General features: G+C 44.6%; 1 protein-coding gene across 5 annotated transcripts in view; it reads right to left on the reverse strand.

The window, feature by feature from the left end:
• abhd4 (abhydrolase domain containing 4, N-acyl phospholipase B) overlaps positions 1 to 22678 on the reverse strand; it is an 85521-nt gene that overhangs the window by 4833 nt on the left and 58010 nt on the right. For all 5 annotated transcript variants that reach the window (XM_084313268.1, XM_084313267.1, XM_084313264.1 and 2 more), the window contains one exon: positions 15951 to 16137. In XM_084313268.1, coding sequence (XP_084169394.1) covers positions 15951 to 16137 — 187 coding nt within the window. The remainder of the gene's footprint in view (positions 1 to 15950; positions 16138 to 22678) is intronic.

A 22678-nucleotide genomic window follows, 5' to 3' on the forward strand; every position in this document is an offset into this window, starting at 1 on the left:
GCCAGACATGGTCTCTGAACGTAAATATGAAGAAGACTAAAGTCATGGTCTTTCAAAGGAGACACGAGTCTCTCACATAATACATTTAAATTAGGTACACACATATTAGAAAACACAAAAAGCTACCCATATTTGGGATTGAAAATAAATCATAATGGTAACTTCAATATGGCTGTGAATGAACTGAAGGAGAAGGGAAGAAGGGCTTTTTATGCCATCAAAAGGAACATTCCAATTGACATCCCAATTAGGACCTGGCTCAAAATTCTAAATTCTGTAATAAATCCAATAATATTATATGGCAGTGAAGTGTGGGGTCCATTAACTAACCAAGATTTCCCAAAATTGGAAAAACACCCATTAGAAGTACTGCATGCAGAATTGTGCAAAAACCTACTTAGGGTCCACAGACACACTGCCAATAATGCATGCAGGGCAGAACTTGGCCAATACCCCCTAATCATTCAAATTCAAAAGCGAGCCATCAAATTTTACACACACCTCCAATCAAGTGACCCCCACTCCTACCACTACAAAGCCCTTCAGAGCCAAGAGATGAACCCAGATAAGAGTCCCCTCTGCCAGCTAGTCAGAAATCTCTACCCACAAACGCTTCAGGACAGATACCAAGAAATCTGGCCCAACCAAATAATCTCAAAACAAAAAGAAAATTATATAGAATATTGGAACAAATCAACCAAATCTCAAAGTAAATTAGAATTCTATTTGACCCTAAACAGAGAGTACACGGTGGCAGAATACCCGACTACTGTGAATGAGATAAAATTAAGAAAAACATTGACACGGTACAGACTGAGTGGACATAGTCTAGCCATAGAAACAGGCCGTCACAGGCAAAACTGGCTGCCCAGAGAGGCCAGGCTGTGTTCACTTTGCCATCAGGGGGACATTGAGACAGAACCTCACTTCCTGCTATACTGTGAGAAATACAAGGATCTAAGAGAAGTCCTCTTTGATAAAATAAACAAAATTGATGCACAGTTTATCCATCTCCCTGATCACCAAAAGCTGCTATACATGTGTGGGGAGAAAAGTCAGTGTACAGCATTAGCTGCAAAATATGTAGACGGTTGTCACAAAATAAGAGAACAAGCCCTGTAAATGTATCTGAGTGGCCACACTTGAAAAATGACTACCCGATCGAGTGACTATTTTGTAAATTAATATGTTTCTTGTTGATTGTCCTTACTGTTATTACTAATATTATGATATTTTATTGCTTAATATATATGTTATTGTTTGTATGTTGAACTTGCTTTGGCAATAAGTATGTTAATATTTCATGCGAATAAAGCCTATTTGAATTGAATTGAATTGAGAGAGAGAGAGGGGGGGAGAGAGAGAGAGGGGGAGAGAGAGACAGAGAGGAGAGAGAGAGAGACAGAGGGGGGGGAGAGCGAGGGAGAGAGAGGAGAGAGAGACAGAGAGACAGAGAGAGACACCCAGAGAGAGAGAGATGGGGAGAGAGAGAGCGCAAGGGAGAGAGACAGAGGGAGAGAGACAGAGAGAGACACACAGAGAGAGAGATGGGGAGAGAGAGATGGGGAGAGAGATGGGGAGAGAGAAAGATGGGGAGAGAGAGAGAGCGAGAGGGAGAGAGAGTCAACCAATATAATCTATATAACCAGTTTCTTCATACAACTGACCTGTAAGGTCCCTATTTTACATTAATCCTTTCATTGCCACACTACCAAACGGTTAACCCTTTCACTGCGACAATACACAGGTTAACCCTTTCACTGCCAAACAACAGCAGGTTAACCCTTTCACTTCCGCACTAACCGTCGGTAGTGTGATAGTAAAGGGTTAACCTTCTGTAGTGCGGCAGTGAAAAGGTTAAGCTCAGTTCGTGTAGGAGTGATGCAAACACTAGTAGCATAAGTAGACTCACTGTCTACTGTTTAAATGGCTCCCTTTGCTGATTCTCAACCTTAACACATTGGTTGCCAGCCGGATATGACGATTTATCGCTTGGATGCCACCACGTTAACCCTTTCAGTGCCACGGACAACATATCTCGTTGTATTAGCCCCCCCCACTGAGTGCCCACAACGACAAATATCGTTTTATTGTTTTATTAGGGATCTGAAATCATATTTCATCAACCGAGTCTCCCGTTGGTACACCAGCTCCTACAGGAGCTCAGAATGGAAAAAAGCGCCCCCTATCGTCTATCCCTGTGTAACTGCGGATCTGTAGATATGTAGAGGCGGAGCCAGCTGGTTCCTTGTGCTGGCAAGAAGTCTGATCAACATGGAAGTCATCGCGGGACGGGAATCAGCCTGGAATATATATTCACAGCAGCCAATACTCAATCAATAAGCGTGATCGATATTTGGAATGGCGATCAGGAATTGGAATGATCTTTTTGGAGAACATCTGATCTGAGGTAAGGAATCTATTTGACCAGTCTTGGGATAATCAGAGTTGTATTCGCTGAGATCTCAGCGTTTGCCCTATGTGTGATGTGTCTGTGTGTGTGTGTGTAGGCGATCGCTGATGAGGAAATAAGAGAATAGATTTTTCAGCTCCCGTCCATACGTACACATATACTATCGATAATCTAGCGTTTATTTGAAAACTATTCATAAATAGGCCGAAAAATTACAACGTTTTTGTGTATTCTAGAATATTCCAGTAAATGTCTTTTATCATGGAATCTTTATATTTTCCTTGAAAACGAGGGCTTTTCAAAATGCTATAAAACGAAAATGAACCAATAAAAAAACAATTCCGCTTCGACAATGTTGACTGCAAACAAGTCATTGATAAAGCGACGGGCAGATTAGACACATAGCCATAATTTAAAACATAGATTAGGCGTTTTTAAGCTAACATTGAAGTGGATGGTGGCATTCAACGAGTAAATCAAGGTTAAGCAAGGGCTCTGAAAGTGTTAATCAATGGGAGGACGAGCACATTTGCGAACGCATAAACTATATCTTAAATTATCGCTATGTGTCTAATACACCAGTCGCTTATCAATGACTTGATTGCAGTCAACATGTACGAAAATGAACTTTTAATCCTTGGTGTCAAACAGTATAATGGAGGCTATCCAAGAGGGGGTCCTGTGGGGGGGGAAGAGCGCGCAAGAGCATAGTATATGTATTGTTTTGTATTGTAATTAATTCGTATATTTTTAATCTGCATCTATTTTGATTTAAAAACTGGGCTGTCATTATTGTTAGTATTATATCGGTAATAGTCCTGGGATTTATAGTGGATTTAGACTGTTAATGCGTGTATGTAATGTACAAACAAAAAAATAAAAAAATAAAAAAAAACATGTACGAAACGGATTGTTTTTTCACCAGTACATTTCAGTTTTATACTGTTTTGAATACGAGTATAGTTTCGGAGAGTTCTAGTAATTTCAGAGAAATTCCGCAAAAATAGCCATTTACTGGAATACACAAAACACGTCGTCATTTTCCGGCTGATTTATGAATCGTTTTCAAATAAACGCTAGATTATCGAGAGTATTTGTGTTCTAATGCACGATACAAAAGCGGGCTGAAAAATCATTTATTTGTGCCGCGCTCAGCGCCTAACGCCACACACACACACGTTGTGAAATCTGTGAAAAACAAACTCTGATTAACCCAAAACTGGTAACAGATTCCTTACCTCAGATCAGATGTTCTGAAAAAAGATGAATCCAATTCCTGATCGCCATTCCAAATATTGATCGCGTTTATTGATCCAACGTTATTGTCTGAAACGCATAATCCAAGCTGCTTCCAGCCTCGCCAGTGAATCTGGTAACACGACACTGCTTGCTAGAGATAGGAAAATCCTGGACCTGAGTATTTCTCTGATGCACTTTTTCACTCAATCCAATCCAATGATGTGCATTACCATCCGGGAGACGATAGGGGGCGGTATTTGCCCTTTTCGAGCTCAGAGCCATTCCCAATGATAATGTCAGGCTGGACAGATGAAAAATTAATGGATATAGCTAATAAAAGAAATAACGATTAAATAACGAGAAATCTCGTTATTGGCAACCAACGCATGTCGGCCAATAACGAGAAATCTTGTTGTTGGCAACCAATGTGTTAATCCTATTGTTCTGTTGTGAGGAGGCCATGTGATAATCAGTATGTTCTGTGTCTCGAGAGCTCGGCTGCATGGGGTTAGGGTTAGTTAAGGGCAGGCGTGTAAAAAGTACCCATAAATTATACTTAAGTGAAAGTATGGGTACAGTCTCAAAATCTTACTCAAGTAAAAGTCAGAGTATCTGGCAAAAAACACACATGAGTAAAGTGTTTCTACTTTTAAATGTACTTAAGGCCATGGTTACACTGGGGAATACAGCAACGTTTTTGTTGCTGAATGATTACGTTTGCTGTCCAAGTTAAAAAGAAACGCCGTTTTGGCAGGAAAACGCGTTGTCCTACTGGCAACGCTGAAAAGGTGTTTCCGTTTTTGAATACTCGCCAAAACTCACAGACAATGGTGCCATGTAATTTGCGTGAGCCGGATACAGAGCCGTTGTTGCTCAACGCCCATGCGCAGTAGAGACCTGCACGGTTATTTCCAGTGTTTACAGCAGAGCTGTCCCAAGTAGCTGCGGCTACCATGTGTTGTCAAGTTATTGTTATAAGGAGCCCAGTCCAAGGTACAACAGTCTGCATTCCCTTAACAATTGTTTGTATTGAGTCATATTGTATTGTACCCATTCTGCAATCTGTTAAATAAAGTTTACATCCATTCATAGCATTAACGTTACCAAGCTACTAGCCACAATGCTATACTGTTATAATGGCATATCCCAATCACGTTAGCACGTAAGCTAACAAACTTTGCTGCTAGCCACAATGCTATACTGTTATACTGGCATATCCCAATCACGTTAGCACGTAAGCTAACAAAATCGGTGACGATCTTTTTGTGAGACTAAACTCCGCTCTTGGTGGTCAATTGTGTTGATGTTAGTTTTGTTTCATCAACAAATGAGAGGCAGAACACACAGTGAATGTATCCGTTTTGTTTATTGCACTTTTATTGCACTTTCTTTGCTGAAAAATAAATGCTACGTTGGCTAAATGGCTCACGCGAGGCATTTAAAGATGGTGGATTGTTGATTTTTAGCAGGAAGTGTATTGGCACATTCAACTTTTCTGATTGGTTGAAAATGGCCTTCATGTTTGAACTACATCGCCACCTACTGCTTTGGCATTGTACTACATGTATATACATCACTGTGCTCAGGAGGCAAAAACGATGTCTAACTTGCCTGCCATTACGTTGCGTTCTGAAAAGCGAAACTGACCCTGAAAACGAAACGAAAACTGGCCATAGTGTAACCGCAGCCTAAGTACTAAAAAGTAAAAGTTAAAACTTTTTTCTGACAGTCTATTCTTCTGATAGCAGGTGTTTAATCAAAGATCTCTGCTTTCTAGTCTTGCACAAGGACCAATCAGCATGGGTATGGGCGGGTTCATTTTCCATTGATGGGGATTTGATTGGCTGTTTTTAAATAAAGCGCGGCCGCAGGATTAATAACGTTAACGTTAGTTCGGCCAGAGAAACAAATATATTAATTAAAATGGTTGGACCTGCGAGATTTGTACTTTGTAGGTCTGCATTTTAAATGTAAGGAGTAAAAAGTATGTTTTTTTTTCTCTGAAATGTAATAGAGTAAAAGTACAAGTATACAAACCTAATAATACTCTAGTAAAGTACAAATCCCCAAAAAACAGTACTTAAGTATTGTAACGAAGTACAATAATTCAAGTATTTTACACCCCTGGTTAACCCTTTTACTGCCACATGACAGAAGGTTAACCCTTTACTATCACACAACCGACGGCGATGCTCCATCATTAGCATCATTAGCTCCGCGGATGCTATGCGGATGGAGCATCGCCGTCGGTTGTGTGATAGTAAAGGGCTAACCTTCTGTATTGTCACAGTGAAAGGGTTAACCGGCTGTCATGTGGCAGTGAAAGGGTTAAGGGTTAACCCAGCCTGAGAATCGTGACCCCTGACCTCTAGTGCAGTGGTTCCCAAAGTCGGGGTCGCGACCCAAAGGTGGGCCGCGAGCAGCCACGGGAGGGCCGCGAGATGATTTCCAAAAAAAAAAAAAAAAAAAATCCAAACACTTTTTTTTTTTTGGAAATCATATCATACAAAAAAAAGAAGCCTGACGATGTGCATTGTGCTCTCTGACGCCTTATTTTCTGGGTCCCGGCCTGAAAAGTTTGGGAACCCCTGCTCTAGTGCACTGCAGTCTCCTCAGCTACTAGTAGGTCTAGCCGCAGGGACACACTGAGGGCCCTTTCTCACTCACCCTATTTAGTTTCTATTTCGTTCCGTTCTGCCCATTCCGAGATCAGATGCGAACTCCCCCCCCCCCCCCTCCCCCCTCTCCCCCCTCTAGTTTGCGTACACACTGCAGTCTTGTTTCGTTCCGGGTTCTGTTTACGGTTTGCCTTTTGAGCGTTTACGCTTGCCGTAGGTGATGATGTCACGTTCAAAAATGTAAACACAGGAAGTGTTAACATGGTGCTGGAGACTGAATACTGATATAAAATGAATAAATAAGCAATAAATATGAAGTTATATTTGAACCTCTGTTGTCAAGCCTTGTCAATATAACCCACCCCATTTTATCACGAATGGATGGTGTTGTAGAGTTCGCTTTTGAGCGTTTCCCAGGGCTAACGCTAAGCTAACGGTTAACGCCTAGTCTAGTATAGCCTGTAGCACTTTCTTTTCAGCAAAGAACGTGCAATAAACAAAACGGATACATTCACTGTGTGTTCTGCCTGTCATTTGTTGATGAAACAAAACTAACATCAACACAAGTGACCACCAAGAGCGGATAGTTTAGTCTCAAAAAGGATCGGTAGCATTGTTAGCTGCATGCTAACGTCAATGGAATTTGCCATTATAACAGTATAGCATTGTGGCTAGAAGCTAACGTTAGCTCACGCTACTTAGCCAGCACCAAAACTGATGATATCGAGAGCTATCAGTAGTTAGATAACATTAGAGACAACGCTGTGTGTATTAAACAAAGGTGAATAGATGACTGGGCCATTTTGTTTAATGCTTGTTAAGTTGAAAGAGGAGCTTTGAGCTAACAGGGTTTGATAGCTAACACTAGCTCATGTTATCCAGTGGCAGTGCCAATCGGTAATGCTAGCAGAATGAATGGATGTAAACTTTATTTAACATATTGCATATGGGTACAATACAATACGGCTCAATACAAACAATTGCCCATAAATATCGTTTTTGTGGGTATTCTCCAGTTGTTGCTGTGTGTGGTGTTATCTGCCCAAAATTCAAGCAAGCATGACAGTAACGACGTTGTGTGTGTCACGCCCCCCGCACCGCACGGCGCGAACCCGAGACCACCTCTGCCAGCTGATCCCGTTCAGCGGGGGGTGAAACGAATCAGCGCCGTTTCGCACCCCAAAAGGGGTGAGTGAGAACACTCCCCCCCGTGCTCCGGGACGGTGATTCGATACAAAAGGCTGAGTGTGAAAGCCCCCTCAGAAATAGCTGAGGAAACGGTGTCTGCGGTTCACTAGAGGTCTGCTCTAGTGACGTCACCTGCAAGAATATCTGATCCATCGTTTATTTATTTATCTATTTTTGCACGTTCCCCTCCTTGTTGGTTTGTCTTGCTACTTTTTTTTATTATTTTTTATTATCTTTTTCCTCCTTTTTTCCGTTTTTCTCCCATCCCAATGTTAGTCGTTATGCCAATTCCCAATCCCCTTCCTGGTCGTTGCGCACTCTACCCCCTACCGTCGGTCTGGGAGGGCGGAGACTATCACATGCTTCCTCCGACACATGTGTACCCAGCCCACCGCTTTTCACCTGGCAGCGTGGACTCTCACTGGGGGAGTGTAACGTGTGGAAGGTCACACTACCTCTTAGATCCTTCCCTTGCTGTGCAGGCGCCCCGACCGAACTGTAGGAGTCGCTGTCCACAACGACCCAGACCCACCCTCGCCGAGTTTCCCACCCGCTAACACTGCCAATTGTGTTAGTATGGACAGTCGGCCAAGCCGGAGGCACCACAGCTGGATTCGATCCCACTGTCTCTGTGGTGGTAGACAGACGCTTAGTCCGCTGCACTACCCGGCCACCCATTTGTCTTGCTACTTTGACTACGCCCAGTCTGTATCTAGGACTACGCCCAGTCTATATCTAGGACGCCGCCCAGTCTGTATCTAGGACTACGCCCAGTCTGTATCTAGGACTACGCCCAGTCTATATCTAGGACGCCGCCCAGTCTGTATCTAGGACGAGTGAGTCACTTTGACTACGCCCAGTCTGTATCTAGGACGAGTGCGTCACTTTGACTACGCCCAGTCTGTATCTAGGACGACGCCCAGTCTGTATCTAGGACGAGTGCGTCACTTTGACTACGCCCAGTCTGTATATAGGACGACGCCCAGTCTGTATATAGGACGACGCCCAGTCTGTATCTAGGACGACGCCCAGTCTGTATCTAGGACGACGTCCAGTCTGTATCTAGGACTACGCCCAGTCTGTATCTAGGACGACGCCCAGTCTGTATCTAGGACGACGCCCAGTCTGTATCTAGGACGATGCCCAGTCTGTATCTAGGATGACGCTCAGTCTGTATCTAGGACGACGCCCAGTCTGTATCTAGGACGACGCCCAGTCTGTATCTAGGACTAGGCCCTGTAGTCTGTATCTAGGACTAGGCCCTGTAGTCTGTATCTAGGACGACGCCCAGTCTGTATCTAGGACGACGCCCAGTCTGTATCTAGGACGACGCCCAGTCTGTATCTAGGACGACGCCCAGTCTGTATCTAGGACCACGTCCAGTCTGTATCTAGGACGACGCCCAGTCTGTATCTAGGATGACGCCCAGTCTGTATCTAGGACGACGCCCAGTCTGTATATAGGACGACGCCCAGTCTGTATCTAGGACGACGCCCAGTCTGTATCTAGGACAAGTGCGTCACTTGATTGCCATCGCAAAACAATTAGATGGGATAAACAAAGTGCCATCATAATCATATCTTATCTGTATCGTAACAAATACATCATGACATCTTATCATACTGTATCGTAAACAAATCATATATCACATCATATCATACTGTATCGCAACAAATATCACATCATACTGTGTTGTAACAAACCATATACTGTATAATAACAAACCATATATACTGTATAATAACAAACCATATACTGTATAATAACAAACCATATACTGTATTGTAACAAACCATATATACTGTATAATAACAAACCATATTGATAGAATCCTTGTTTTTCAATGTGTATATAATGTAAATATCTGTAGATGACAGCATCTGCTATTAGATCTCAGATGAGGAGGACAGGATTAGTGGTGTGTGTTTTCAAGTTAGACTGGGCTCCGAGGTCTTCAGCAGGTTGGTAACATCAACACCTGATAGCACTGGTGGGGGAGGTTTGGTCAAAGAGCTACGGGGAGAGTTCGACATCGATAGAAACGGACATTTAGTGTTTTAAAGGTGACCAGCCGTTGCCATGGTAGCGTGTCACTTAGTAACGAGAAGAGGGGGCGGGGCCCCGTTGCTAGGGAAAACATGTTATGAGATGTGAGTTTTTCCGGGGTAAGTTAGATTAAGACACAACGTGGAGGCGAGCATACGCGTTGATCGGAGACTTTGAAACTATCCCTCCTCCCCTCGCGGAAGGAAGGGAAGGCCACGTCATCGCTAGCTTCGGCTAACAGGGAAGGTTTTGGCTGACGACGAGGCCTCAAAACCATTGGACTAATAGCAGAAGAGACGGTAGAGATAATGAATTCGATATATTCTTCCAAGGACCTTTCAGAACTGTGTTTCCATCTTGTGCAGAGTATGTTTATGAAAATAAACATCATGATCTAAGGAAAGAGATCACATTGCCAGTGTTGTTTTCTTCTGATTACGGATGTACCAACGGGGTTTGATACAGTGTGTGACAGCCAATGTGAAGTATTGAAAACAAACACAACACAGATGGGGAGAGTCACGGAGGAGCAGGTGACGAGATGAGATTGGCTGATTACCGAAGTATCCAACAATATATACTGTTTTGTAACAAACCATATATACTAGGGGTGTAACCAGGGTGCGATCCACGGGGGGAGCTGGATGAGCCATGGCTCCCTTAGATCAGACATCAGCTCCCCTGAAAACATGATTTGTGAATCTTTGGGGGGTCTCTAAATGACTGAAAATAAATGCTACTTTTGCCATGCATTTCTAATTTTTCTGTAATTTTCTGTATCATCATCGTGTATAATAATAAACGTATGCTATTTTGGATGTATGATTAATGATTTGCGCACTAATTCACACGTAATATGGCAACATGCATGCTATTCTTGCAATTACCATTCGGAGCGCGGCGGCGCTGCAGCCTGCACGCACGCACGGCACAAATCAAACTTGACACACTTTGTAACCTGTGGCTGTGACTTGTTGACACAGTGATCGTTTTGACAGCCAGTAAATAAGGTCACTCAGGAATGCATAATGTCTAAACGAAAACAAGTAAGCCTAACCAATTTTGGTTTCACGAAGACAGTGAAGCTGACAGAGCAGCAGGAGGCGGGATCATCTACAGGCGACGCCGTTACAATTACACCTGCTGCTGGTGCTGCTCCGGTGGGGACTATTATTAGTATTATATCTTTGACAACGCCCGGTGACCGTGCCGGCGCCTGCTGCGGTCGTACCAGAACAGGAGTCTGAGATAATCACAAGATACTGTAGACAGTGTTGGATCTATCATCTATCTAACTAAATCATGGATACTTTTTTTATCATGGAATGTGCTGTGCAGACGGCCGGACCACAACTACATCAACAAGTGAGTTGTCTGTTACTGAAACTGATTGAATATATGACAGGATTCAGGAGGTTTATTTGTCACATACATACATACACATTAATATATGACAGGATTCAAGAGGTTTATTTGTCACATACATACATACACAACACAAGGCCTACTAAAGGCTACAGTAACGTCTGCGATCACAGTCCGACTCCTCCCTGTGGCCGGGACTACTATGACATCACCGCTATGACATCACAATGTTCCAGAACGTTCTAGCCTGTTCTAACCGGTCCTACTATGACATCACACTGCAGCTTAACTGGAATTACACTATGACACGGCTGCAGTTACACTCCCACCAAGCATATATAAGCATTGTATATGATTCTTACGATAACTGCCCACATAATGCCTAAAACGTAAAGCAATAACTACAATAACTATGGTCCTTGGCCTCCACAGGACGAATCACCTCAGCCTGCCTGGAGGGAGAGAAAAGGATAGAAAGATATATAGAGCAAGCTAGAGGGCGCAAGAGGCTTCATTCTGCTTCCACCAGCGTCACCGTCTTATGGATGGGCCTCTCCAGGACGACTGGTGTGGAGATGCGCTTGCCTTTCTTATCAAGATTGGGGTCGCTGATAAGCAACTTAAGGCTTCGCACTCTCCTGTCTCTCCCTGGGTACACCTCAATAACCTTCACCATCCTCCACTGGTTACGTGGTGTGGACTCATGCTGTAGGAGTACAATGTCGTCGACCCTTGCGTTCCTACGATCCTTGGTCCACTTCTGTCTCGGTTGGAGGTGCAGGAGGTACTTCTTCTTCCATCTTGTCCAGCAGTGGGTGGATAAGATTTGAACTCAACGCCATCCTTTGCCGATGTACAGATCTTCCTTGACGAACTGTCCAGGAGGTGGAGCGAGGATTGTGGCCTTCGTGGTCAGGATGTGGCTTGGTGTCCGGGGCTCTGGACTAGATGAATCATTGAGCCAATCCGTGGTCAGAGGTCAGCTGTTTACAACCGCTATGACTTCATATGGGAAGATGGTCAAGACAAGCCCCATCAAGCTCCTTCTGATGGTGCGTCTTTGTCTTTCCCAGAAAGCAGCAGGCTTCGTTGCCGCCTTCGTGGGTCCTTTGGCTTCCACAGGTTTCTTGGCTGCTGGCTTCTTGGCGGGCTTGTTGGCTTTAACCTCAGCCTGGTTGATCTTGAGAGAGCCGGAGGCTCCGGTACCCTTGACCTGGAACAGGGTTCCTGGACCAGGGTTCTTGTCCCAGTCATAGCCACCGACAGCTAGAGCATTCGTTACGGCAGAGACGCACCGCTCCCTCCCACCTTGACTTCTCCACGTGGTCCAAAACGTTCCATCCCATAGTAGGTGAATGGCGGAGCCGTTTCCATTCGTTCCTCCGGGAGGGCTGCCATTCTTTGCTGTTCCGTGCATCGTCTGAACTTCCTGCACGTAGTGCACTTGTAGATATGGGATGATACTGCCTTGCTGCATCCTAGTATCCATATGCCATTGGATCGGAGTGCCTTCATGGTCATCCCTCGTCCCTGATGGTGCACTCTCTCATGATAGTGCTTGACGAATAACCCACACACATGACTGTCCTTTGGAAGGACCGCTGGATGCTTCCCCTGTGGCTGTAAGGCGGCGTGCGTTAGGCGGCCGCCAACTCTGAGGATGCCTTGGTCATCCAGGAATGGACCTAACCGGTGCAGATTAGTGGCTCTGCCTTTGACTGGTGTCTCCTGGTGACTGTCTTGTGAAAAGGTTGCTTCTTGCACCATCTTGATTATGGTTAGCTCCGCTTCTCTCCTTTCCTCTAGACTGGTGGCTTCACAGGACTTTGGCTGGTGACCTTTCCTTTCTTTCACATGGCGCTGGAGTCTGGCGATAGCTTTCACCAGTCTGGACCAGTCTGAGAACTTGTGTACGCGTGCTAGCAGCGGCCAGACTTCTTTCACCCGTGTGGTGAGCACCTGGGCCTTCCTAAGTTCAGGGTCGTCGCTTGCGATCTCTCCCACCTTGCCTTCTCCACTTGGTAACCCTTTCTGCCAAAGCAAGTCTGGGCCGGTGACCCAGTTAGAGGCTATCCGTGGCTCTGCTGTGAGACCTCTTCAGGCATGGTCGGCTGGATTCTCTTCCGCCGCCACATACCTCCATTGTGTAGACTCTGTGCTTTGCTTGATGCGTTCCATTTTCGACTGGAACCTTAGATTCTCTTGGGGGATGGGGGTGGCCTCTGACGCTCTTTCAGCAACGTCAGGCTCCAGCATCTTTATGTCATCTGCAGGTAACACAACTTCCTTGATCGGTGTTCTACCGACATCGTGCCCTTCACTTATTGTCGAGATCTTTAGCTGACCTGGTTCACCCTGTGTGTTGAGAGCCTTTGCTGTCATTTCGCGGATCAAGGTTGTGTCACTTTGTGTATCGCGGAGTGCGATAGATCCGTCTTCTTGCCTTGTTTCTGCTACAGCTAGCAGTGGAGACCGCTGCTGGTTTTGCCTTGGTTGTGCTTCCGCTGGCAGTGGCGCCTGGTACCGGTCTTGCCTTGCTTGTGGTGCAGCTTGCAGTTGGGGTTGCCGTGGTGGTGCTGCAGCTGGCCGTGAAAAATGGTGCTGCCCTACGCTTGCCTAAGACGTGACTTCCTCTTTCACAGCGACGCCTCGCTCTTGCGACACCTTTATTTCTCCAGCTGGGTAGCCACTTTGGCTGGCTGCTTGAGCTGCACCTTTGGGCTGATCGTATACTTGCGGTCGTGCCGTGGCAGCCCTTAGCGTCTTCCTAGTTTCCAATCGCTTTACTTCTTCTTCTTCTTCTTCTACTTCTTCTGAGGTTTCTTCTGCGGTTTCTTCTTCTTCTTCTGCGGTTTCAGCATCCTGCTGAACCTTTCTCTGTGCAGCTTCTAGCACCCTTCGTCTTTCCGCGGCTTCAGCATCCTGCTGAACCTTTCTTTCCGCGGTTTCAGCCTCTTCATTGGCTTTTCTTTGTGCAGCTTCAGCGTCTAGTGTCTGAAGTGCTTCCTGCCTTTGACCCTCTTGCTCTCGTGGAGCCCTCTGAGGTGCCTGCCTTGGGGCTGGGTGGGCTTGCAGTGGCGCCGGTCTGTCTCCAGCTGGGTAGTCACGCCGGCTGGCTGCCCGAGCTGCCCGCAGCTCCAGCTCGGCTACCACCAGCGCTCCTTCTCTGCGTCTAGCCTCTAGCGCTCCTCGTCTTTCGGCCTCTTGTTTGACCCTTCTTTCCGCATTTTCGGCCTCTTGTCTGGCCTTTCTTTCCGCGTTGTCAGCATCCACCTGGGCCTCTCTTTCAGCGTTGTCAGCCTCCACTTGTGCCTTTAACTGTGCCTCTTCGGCTACCAGTTTCCGGATTGCTTCACTGTGCTCCTCTTGCACTCGCAAGCCGTCTACGATGGCTTGTCTAGCTATGACATCACCGCTATGACATCACAATGTTCCAGAACGTTCTAGCCTGTTCTAACCGGTACTACTATGACATCACACTGCAGCTTAACTGGAATTACACTATGACACGGCTGCAGTTACACACGCAGCTACACTGAACGATAGCTGTAATTCAGCCTAGCATATTAGCCTTAGTATGGCGAGTCAATACTAACGGACAAGCCAGAGCCATGTCATTGTTCAACTTTATTGCGAACTTTATCACGCATTTGAAACGGCATCACCCGAATGTGAATATCACTGGTACACGGAAGAAACAGATCCTAGTGCAAACCCAGCTCCCCGTTGCATTCAAGCAGCATCTCGCTATTAGCCAAAGCAATAACAAACGCCATATGTGTTTTTATAGCAGCAGATCTGTGACCATACTCCGTTGTCGAGAACACTGTGTTTAAGCACATGTTAAAAGTAATATAGCCCGGCTACCTAGTTCCCTCTCGTCCGTATTTCAGCCAGCAAGTCATACCACCAGGTTATGTATAAACAAGCACACGCTACAGTTGTCCACGACTTATCCTCCAAGGCATCTGCTATATAATAATCTTCAGATTTACTTAAGTGTTATTAGTAGGTTACAGCAGTAAGCATTAGTTTGCTCAGTCAATTATGGCCAATTTGTTTTATATTGTTTAATAGTTAAATAAATAGATAAATGAAAAGCATTTTTTTTGTATCTCCCCCCCCCCCCCCCCCCACTGTACCGAAAATAATACCAAACTGTGACTTCAAAACCGAGGTACGTACCGAACCATGGATTTTGTGTACCGTTACACCCCTAATATATACTGTATAATAGGGCTGACCCCTATTAGTCGATTAGTCGACTAATCGGTCGAAAGGAGCCGTAGTCGACTGCCAACCTCTTAGTCGAATACAAAAAAATATATAATTATAAAAAGAAATATTATCATTCTTTCTGAAAGAAAAGAGGCCTAGAAGCGTGGCTAACGCTAATGGCACACATACCAGAGGCTAACTGCCTACGAAAACAGGCACAGAAAGAGGATTTCACCCATCTAATGAACACACTAGACTAGACAAATATCAAGATGTATACATCAGTGGACCAATTGCATGCTTTTGTAGAGGACAAGAAGCCTTCAGTCGACTCCTTCAGACATTAAGCACCCCCCACAGCCCAAAATGGAATAAAAAAAAAAAAAAAATATTATATATCCTTTTTTTGTCGACTAATAGTAGACTAACGGCAAATTTTGGCCGACTATCCAAATCCTTAGTCGGGGACAGCCCTACTGTATAATAACAAACCATATATACTGTATAATAACAAACCATATATACTGTATAGTAACAAACCATATATACTGTATAGTAACAAACCATATATACTGTATAGTAACAAACCATATATACTGTATAATAACAAACCATATATACTGTATTGTAACAAACCATATATACTGTATAGTAACAAACCATATATACTGTATAATAACAAACCATATATACTGTATTGTAACAAACCATATATACTGTATAATAACAAACCATATATACTGTATAGTAACAAACCATATATCATACTGTGTCATAACAAACCATATATCATATATATGTATGGTATCATACGTCACATCATACACAACATATATCCCTCAGCCGGCCCGCTGCCTGCTCACCAGTACTCTGGTCTGGGTCTGGTTCCGGATGCAGGCCACCCGGTACCCGGAGGAGCTGTCCACCCAGGAGCGCGCCCCATACAGCATGCTGAGGGGAAGGGCGGGGGCTAGCTGCTGCACCCTCTGCAGCATGGGTCTCTTGGCCCAGCCCAGGTACTCTGCCATGGCCCGGAAACCCACCTCACCGCTGGGAGAGGAGAGGGGGAGGAGAGGGGGAGGGGGTGGAGAGGGAGAGGGGTAGGGGGTGGAGAGGGAGGTGGAGAGGGAGAGGAGAGGGGGTGGAGAGGAAGGTGGAGAGGGAGGGGGGGTGGAGAGGGAGAAGGAGAGGGAGGTGGAGAGGGAGGTGGAGAGGGAGGAGGTGGAGAGGGAGAAGGAGAGGGAGAGGATGTGTGGAGAGGGAGAGGAGGCATGGAGAGGGAGAGGGGAGGAGAGGAGAGGGGTGGAGAGGGAGAGGATGTGTGGAGAGGGAGAGGAGGCATGGAGAGGGAGAGGGGAGGAGAGGAGAGGGGGTGGCGATGGAAGGGAGGTGGAGAGGAGGGGTGAAGGGAGGTGGAGAAGGAAGGGAGGTGGAGAGGAGGGGTGGAGAGGGAGAGGAGGTGGAGAGGGAGAGGGAGGTGGAGAAGGAAGGGAGGTGGAGAGGGGTGGATATCATCATCAAACCTTTATTTAACCAGAAAATAAAAACCCTTTGAGACAGAGGTCTCTTTTTTAAGGGTGATCTGGCCAAGAAGGCGAGCATGAATTATGACAAAACATACATAACAAGACACAATACACATACAGTAGACTACCATACAACAGACATTTTAAATGAAAAGTAAAAAAAAAAATACAAGTACAATAAAACAATAGCAATCAACCAATTTGTTTTAATTCAACATCAAAGCGGGAGCAGCAGGTGGAAAGGATTTCCGATATCTTTAGTTTAAAACAATACAAGGAGATCGGAGAGGCCAATTTGAGACGTGTCTGGAGGTCATTCCAGGACCAAGGACCAAAATAAAAAAGGCTTCTTTTACATGCCTCAGCACAGGCGGTATTTTAATAAAGCGCATCCAGGTGCTGGATCTGAGGTTGAGCGAGTTTTGAATTAATTCAAGCTTGGAACTGATGTACCATGAAGCCCATGTCCATCCCATTGCAGTTGTGTCCTTGGGCAAGACACTTAACCTACTTGCCTCGTATGAATGTGTATGCATGTGAATGAATGTTGGTGGTGGTCGGAGGGGCCGTAGGCGATGATTATTCGCCACGCTTCCGTGAGTCTGCCTCAGGGCAGCTCTGGCTGCAATTGTAGCTTACCACCACCGGTATGACTGTGTATGAACGAATAAGGGACTCTGTGAAGCGCTCTGAGTCAGAGAAGAGCGCTATATAAATCCAATCCATTATTTTTATTATTATTTATGAAGTTTACCAAGAACAGCCTTATATATAAAAACTAAGGCTGTCAAAGTTAACGCGGTATTAACGCGTTAACGCACAATTCTATTAATGCCAAATTTTTTTTTTACTCACGATTAACTTTTTAGAAAAATAATAATAAAAACTATATATTTTTTTAACTAGACTTCACTCAGGTGTATTATTGATACTGTAACTGAGGGGTACAATTCCCTGACTGTATTAATCAAGTATTAGTATCATTAAACTACTACCGTGTATGTACATTACTGGCCTTACTGTACACAAGTATATTAGATGACAACACTTCCACAATGAAACGGTTTCCACACAAATACTCGTTTAGAATATTTATTACATAAAGAATATTATATTACATTACTTTGGTGCGCTTATAAGGCAAAGAATGTACGTAAGTAAATCAATATGGAATGTTAGGAATTAGATCTGGTATTCTGGGGAGGGGGGGTGTACTACCGGTTGTAAGCCAGCAGGGGGAGGCAATGCTCTATGAAAGTCAATGGTCCACGGAGGCGATCTTACTCCCTGGAGCAGCGGGGAAAGGCAGCCTGGTCCCAGGGTGCGCGCCGCGTAGGTGAAAGCCGTGGAGCCTCTGGTACGACAGAGACGGGCTCGAGTGATGGTCTCACGGGCAGGTGTAGATCCCACAGTAGCAGTGGGGTAGGCGGTTCTCTGCTCCAGCAGCTTGGTCAAAGCAATGAAGAATAATAATCCTTGCCGGAAAGTGGCTCTGCTGGTCCGGTGTAGGTATCCTCCGGTGCGCGGTAGTGCACGGTTGAACTTGACGTTACTATCCTATTAGTACGCGGCAATAAATGCTCTATGTAGACGCACAATTACCCACTTCACGTGGTCTTTGACTCGTAATGAAGGTTTACTAATAAATAGCGAACGATACGTTAAACAAACGTATTAGGATAACACGAGACTCTATCTTGGGGCGATGCGAGCCCTACTCTGCCCACGTTGCGTAGTGGGGAGAGACGTCACATGGATAACTGGAACTGAACGAGACTGAACGGGACAAGGGACTAAGAGGAGTTCTACATTTCTTGCGCCCTATTTATGTGCACGGTGAACAAATAGTACCATTCGTATTTCGGTAGCCGTATTCCTACGCGGAACCGGGGCTAGTTGGGACATGTTCGTGTCGGTAGCTTTCAAGTCAGCTCTAGGGGTAAGTCACTGGCGCCTAGGGGATCGCTTCCAATAGGAGAACGAATATTATGGTCTGTCCTGTAGACTAAAGGGATATTCAGTGTATATGTACAAAGAATACACAAGGGATATCAAACGATATACAAATACTATACATGGGATCTCAGGCAATAAATATATATATTCGGTTTAATCTGACCCTTTGTAACAGATACTATGTTTGTTTCTGACTCAAAGTGTGTGTGTGTGTGTGTGTGTGTGTGTGTGTGTGTGTGTGTGTGTGAGATAGAGAGGGGGGGTGAGAGAGATGAGGAAGGGGCAGGAGAGAAAGAGAGCTGGGAGAGTGTGTGTGTGAGAGAGTCGGGGGGGGGGGGTGTGAGTCCTCAGCCCTTGTGTGGGTGAATGTAACAAGTTCCTAACGTTTTCTTTCCCCTATTATTTCATGCACACTGTATCCAAACATTTATGGAGTCACCGAGAGACTAAACCGGGGAAATAATCCTACCTGCCAGACGCGCCGCGCCGATTGTCATGAAATCACTGCTCCAGGATACTGCGTTTGGTTACTTTATTGCGATTAAAAGCAGTTGATATAGTAACGTCATTAAAAGTAGATCACAGCTTGATTTAATATTGTATAACGTGCGGTCAGCAAAGTATGACTTCCCCGTTCACTCCCTCATCATTCCAATACCTTAAACCCGCCGGTGAACAGCTGACTTTTACTCATACTACTACACCACGTGACCCTTTTGTGAATGACGTGACCATAACAACCCGTCTTGTTGTTTTAAGTTATTTTGTGCATCACTCCGTTTTGAATTTGATGCCAATTTGTAATGCATGAGGGTCATCCTTTTGTGTTTAAATGGCTGCATAAAGCAAGCATTTGTTGACTCATGTTGATAAGAGTATTAAAACTTGGAACTTGAAAAAGACCGGTTTAAGCTTAAGGTAGATACAAAAATGTATTAAAGAAATGCGATTAATTAGCTATTAATCGTGAGTTAACTATGGACAATCATGCGATTAATCAGGCTACGGCTGCCCAAGACATTAAAGTCCTGCCATAGACTCATCTTCTTCCCCCTCAGCAGCTCGCCTGGTAAATGAGTCAGGTGTCCCCCTGCTCCCCCCCCCCCCCTCTATGGCGAGCTGCTAGGGCTGGACCTCTGGACTTGAACTGTGCTGCACTGTTTCCATGTCCCCTACCACTGCACTTTACTGTCTTATTGTTGTCTCACTGTTCTGTCCTGTTTTGCACTTAATTATTTATTTATCATTATTATTATTATGTTGTTCCTATTTGTGAAAATATCAATCATGCACTGTAATGTCAAATCACGTTCCATTTTGTACCTGTATTCTGAAAGAAATCTGAATCTGAATGGCTACTCCATCTGCCCCGCCACGGAGGTAAGGAACCTGGGCGTAATACTGGACTCAACCCTCTCATTTCACTCTCACGTCAAGTCCGTCACCAGATCCACCTTCTTCCACCTCAGAACCATTTCCCGCCTCCGCCCCTCACTCTCCGACACCTCAGCGGAAACACTCATTCACGCCTTCATCACTTCCCGCCTCGACTACTGTAACGGAATCCTTCTTGGTGCTTCCAAGAAGGTTCTGGATCGCTTATAGTACATCCAAAACACTGCTGCGAGGGTCCTCACGCGCACCAAACCCTGGCAGCACATCACCCCCACCCTGCAAAAACTCCACTGGCTCCCCATCAACTACCGAATCTCCTACAAGATCCTCCTCCTCACCTACAAATCCCTGCACGGGTTGGCCCCTTCCTACCTGACCAACCTATTCCACCCCTACACTCCAGCACGAGGCCTCTGCTCCTCCAACTCCGACCTCCTCACCATCCCCCGCACCAGGCGTTCCACACTGGGAGACCGAGCTTTCGCTGTAGCTGCCCCTAGACTGTCGAACTCCCTCTCCCCCTCCATCCGAGGCTCTGACACTATCAACCTATTCAAAACCCACCTAAAAACACACCTGTTCACACTTGCCTTCACACAACACGGCCCTGCTCCCAAGTAGCCCACCCCTGACTCTTTTCTTTTAAGCCACAGATCCCGTTGTTTTGTTTTGTTGTTTGTTTTTGTTTTGTTTTCTGTTTTTTTGTTTATTAATTTCAACCACTTCATCCAATTGGACAGCACCTTGCTTCCTTTTTTACATTTTTACTTTTATACATCTGTCTGATTGAAAACTTTATTAACAGACCGCAGAATGGGCACAACTGAGTCAGCACGGGCTGAGATATGAACGACTAATGCTTGCTATCTATCTAGGTCGACCTCGGACGTTGCTATGTAAATACGCTGATGTTATTGAACGTGTAACTATATAACGTTAATGCCACAAAACGAATGCCTTTGTTATCATAAGTAGTAACTTTGATGCAGTAGTGTGTGTGTGGGGCGGCGCTGTTAACACTTTGGTTGCCTAAGGTTAAATTAATGATATACCATAGATTGCCAGCGCTATTTGTCTATGGAGAAAGTCCCCTTCTTTGCAGGGCTATAACTTTTTAAATTCTATTGCTACATTGCCATTATTAGGGCCCATTCAAAGTCCTATATGTATTGTTCATTGTGTAGCAACGTTAAACTTTTTCATTCACATATTCATAGTAAAGTATGGTCTAATGTATAAGTATGTTTTCATCTCTTTCTGCAGCTTTCTCCAGAACGTGATATATAGCCCCAAATGCATTATATTGATGATGAAATACAGTTTGATGGCAATCAGCGCGATATAAAAAATTCCAACTAGACGTACTTCTAGAAGTTACTACACGTCATCTGATGTTGACCGGATGGGCGAGGGGGCGTTTATAATTCTGTGGGCAGCGTTATACCAATCATCTAATGTGGGTCAAATGTTCATCATAGCAGTTAGTGTCGAACACGGTAATATTACACGCTAAAACTCACCCCAGTCTCCGCGGGCCGTTGGGCGATCAGCGTGGGGTAGACAGTTTTCCATTATGGGATGTTGAAATAGTCGGTCCATTTCCAGGTTGTATAATAATTAGTGCTGTCAGGCGATTAAAAAAATTAATCTAATTAATTACAGGATTTGTAATTAATTAATCTAATTAATCGCATTTTAATCGCATAACCATTTTATGCATGATATTCTATATTCTATAATCATATTTCAAATTGCATGTGTCCGGATGGCAGAATTCAGTACTGTATCTACAAAACCTTCTGTTTAATCATCTTCCATCTATTAATTTGCTTAGATTTTTCAGGTCTGGTCAATTTGAGCATAGTGTTATTCACAGTCAAAGATAAAACATTTTTTTTATTGATATTCTCATTTGGTTCATTACAATTTACTCAAGCCTAGTAACAGACACAGTATTTCTGACACTGGGAATACATTCCCTGAGATCCATAGATGTCCCTAGAATCAGATACCAAGAACATGCAAATGGACCATATAAAAAAAAGTCTGTAATGTGTATTCTACGTTCTTATGGAATGAACGAGATAAAAAAAAAAAATAAAAAAAAAAAAAACATTTTTTTTTTTTTTTTTGTAATTAATTTTGAGTTAATTTTCATAACGCGATAATTTGCTGTGTAATTAATTAATCTAATTAACGCGATAAACTGACAGCCCTAATAATAATATATACGTCCAAATCATGTTGTTTTTTCGAGTTATTTGCAGCGATCGATGTTCACTGTGTGAAGACGGAGTCTCTCTAACATTAGCGAGTGCCCGGACCCCATATGGAGTGAGTCCTACCGGGTTAAAGGTTGACATCCGGTTTCGATCTGCCGATCGGCCACCAGATGGCGGTCTTGAACCGCTAGAGGATTGAGAGGAGATCACACTTGTGTCTCAGGCCAGCGGAGGGACATTATGAATCCGATCGCAGATTTTTGAAATATTGATATAAAGACGACGTACAGCGTCCCCCGGCAACTTTAGCATGGCCAGCAAAGACGTCTAAAGACGCCCCCTGGCAGTCAAAGTGTTAAAAAGTTTCAACGTGTGGACCAGATTGACGCGACACAATCCTCTTGGACAAAACATCACGATATCCACGATACGTTTAAAAAGTGTATCGTTAATGAACTGTACCCGATATTTATATAATATCGTCATATCGCC

Source organism: Notolepis coatsorum (genome assembly GCF_963971535.1).
Source record: "Notolepis coatsorum genome assembly, chromosome: 4".
NCBI lineage: Eukaryota > Metazoa > Chordata > Actinopteri > Aulopiformes > Paralepididae > Notolepis > Notolepis coatsorum.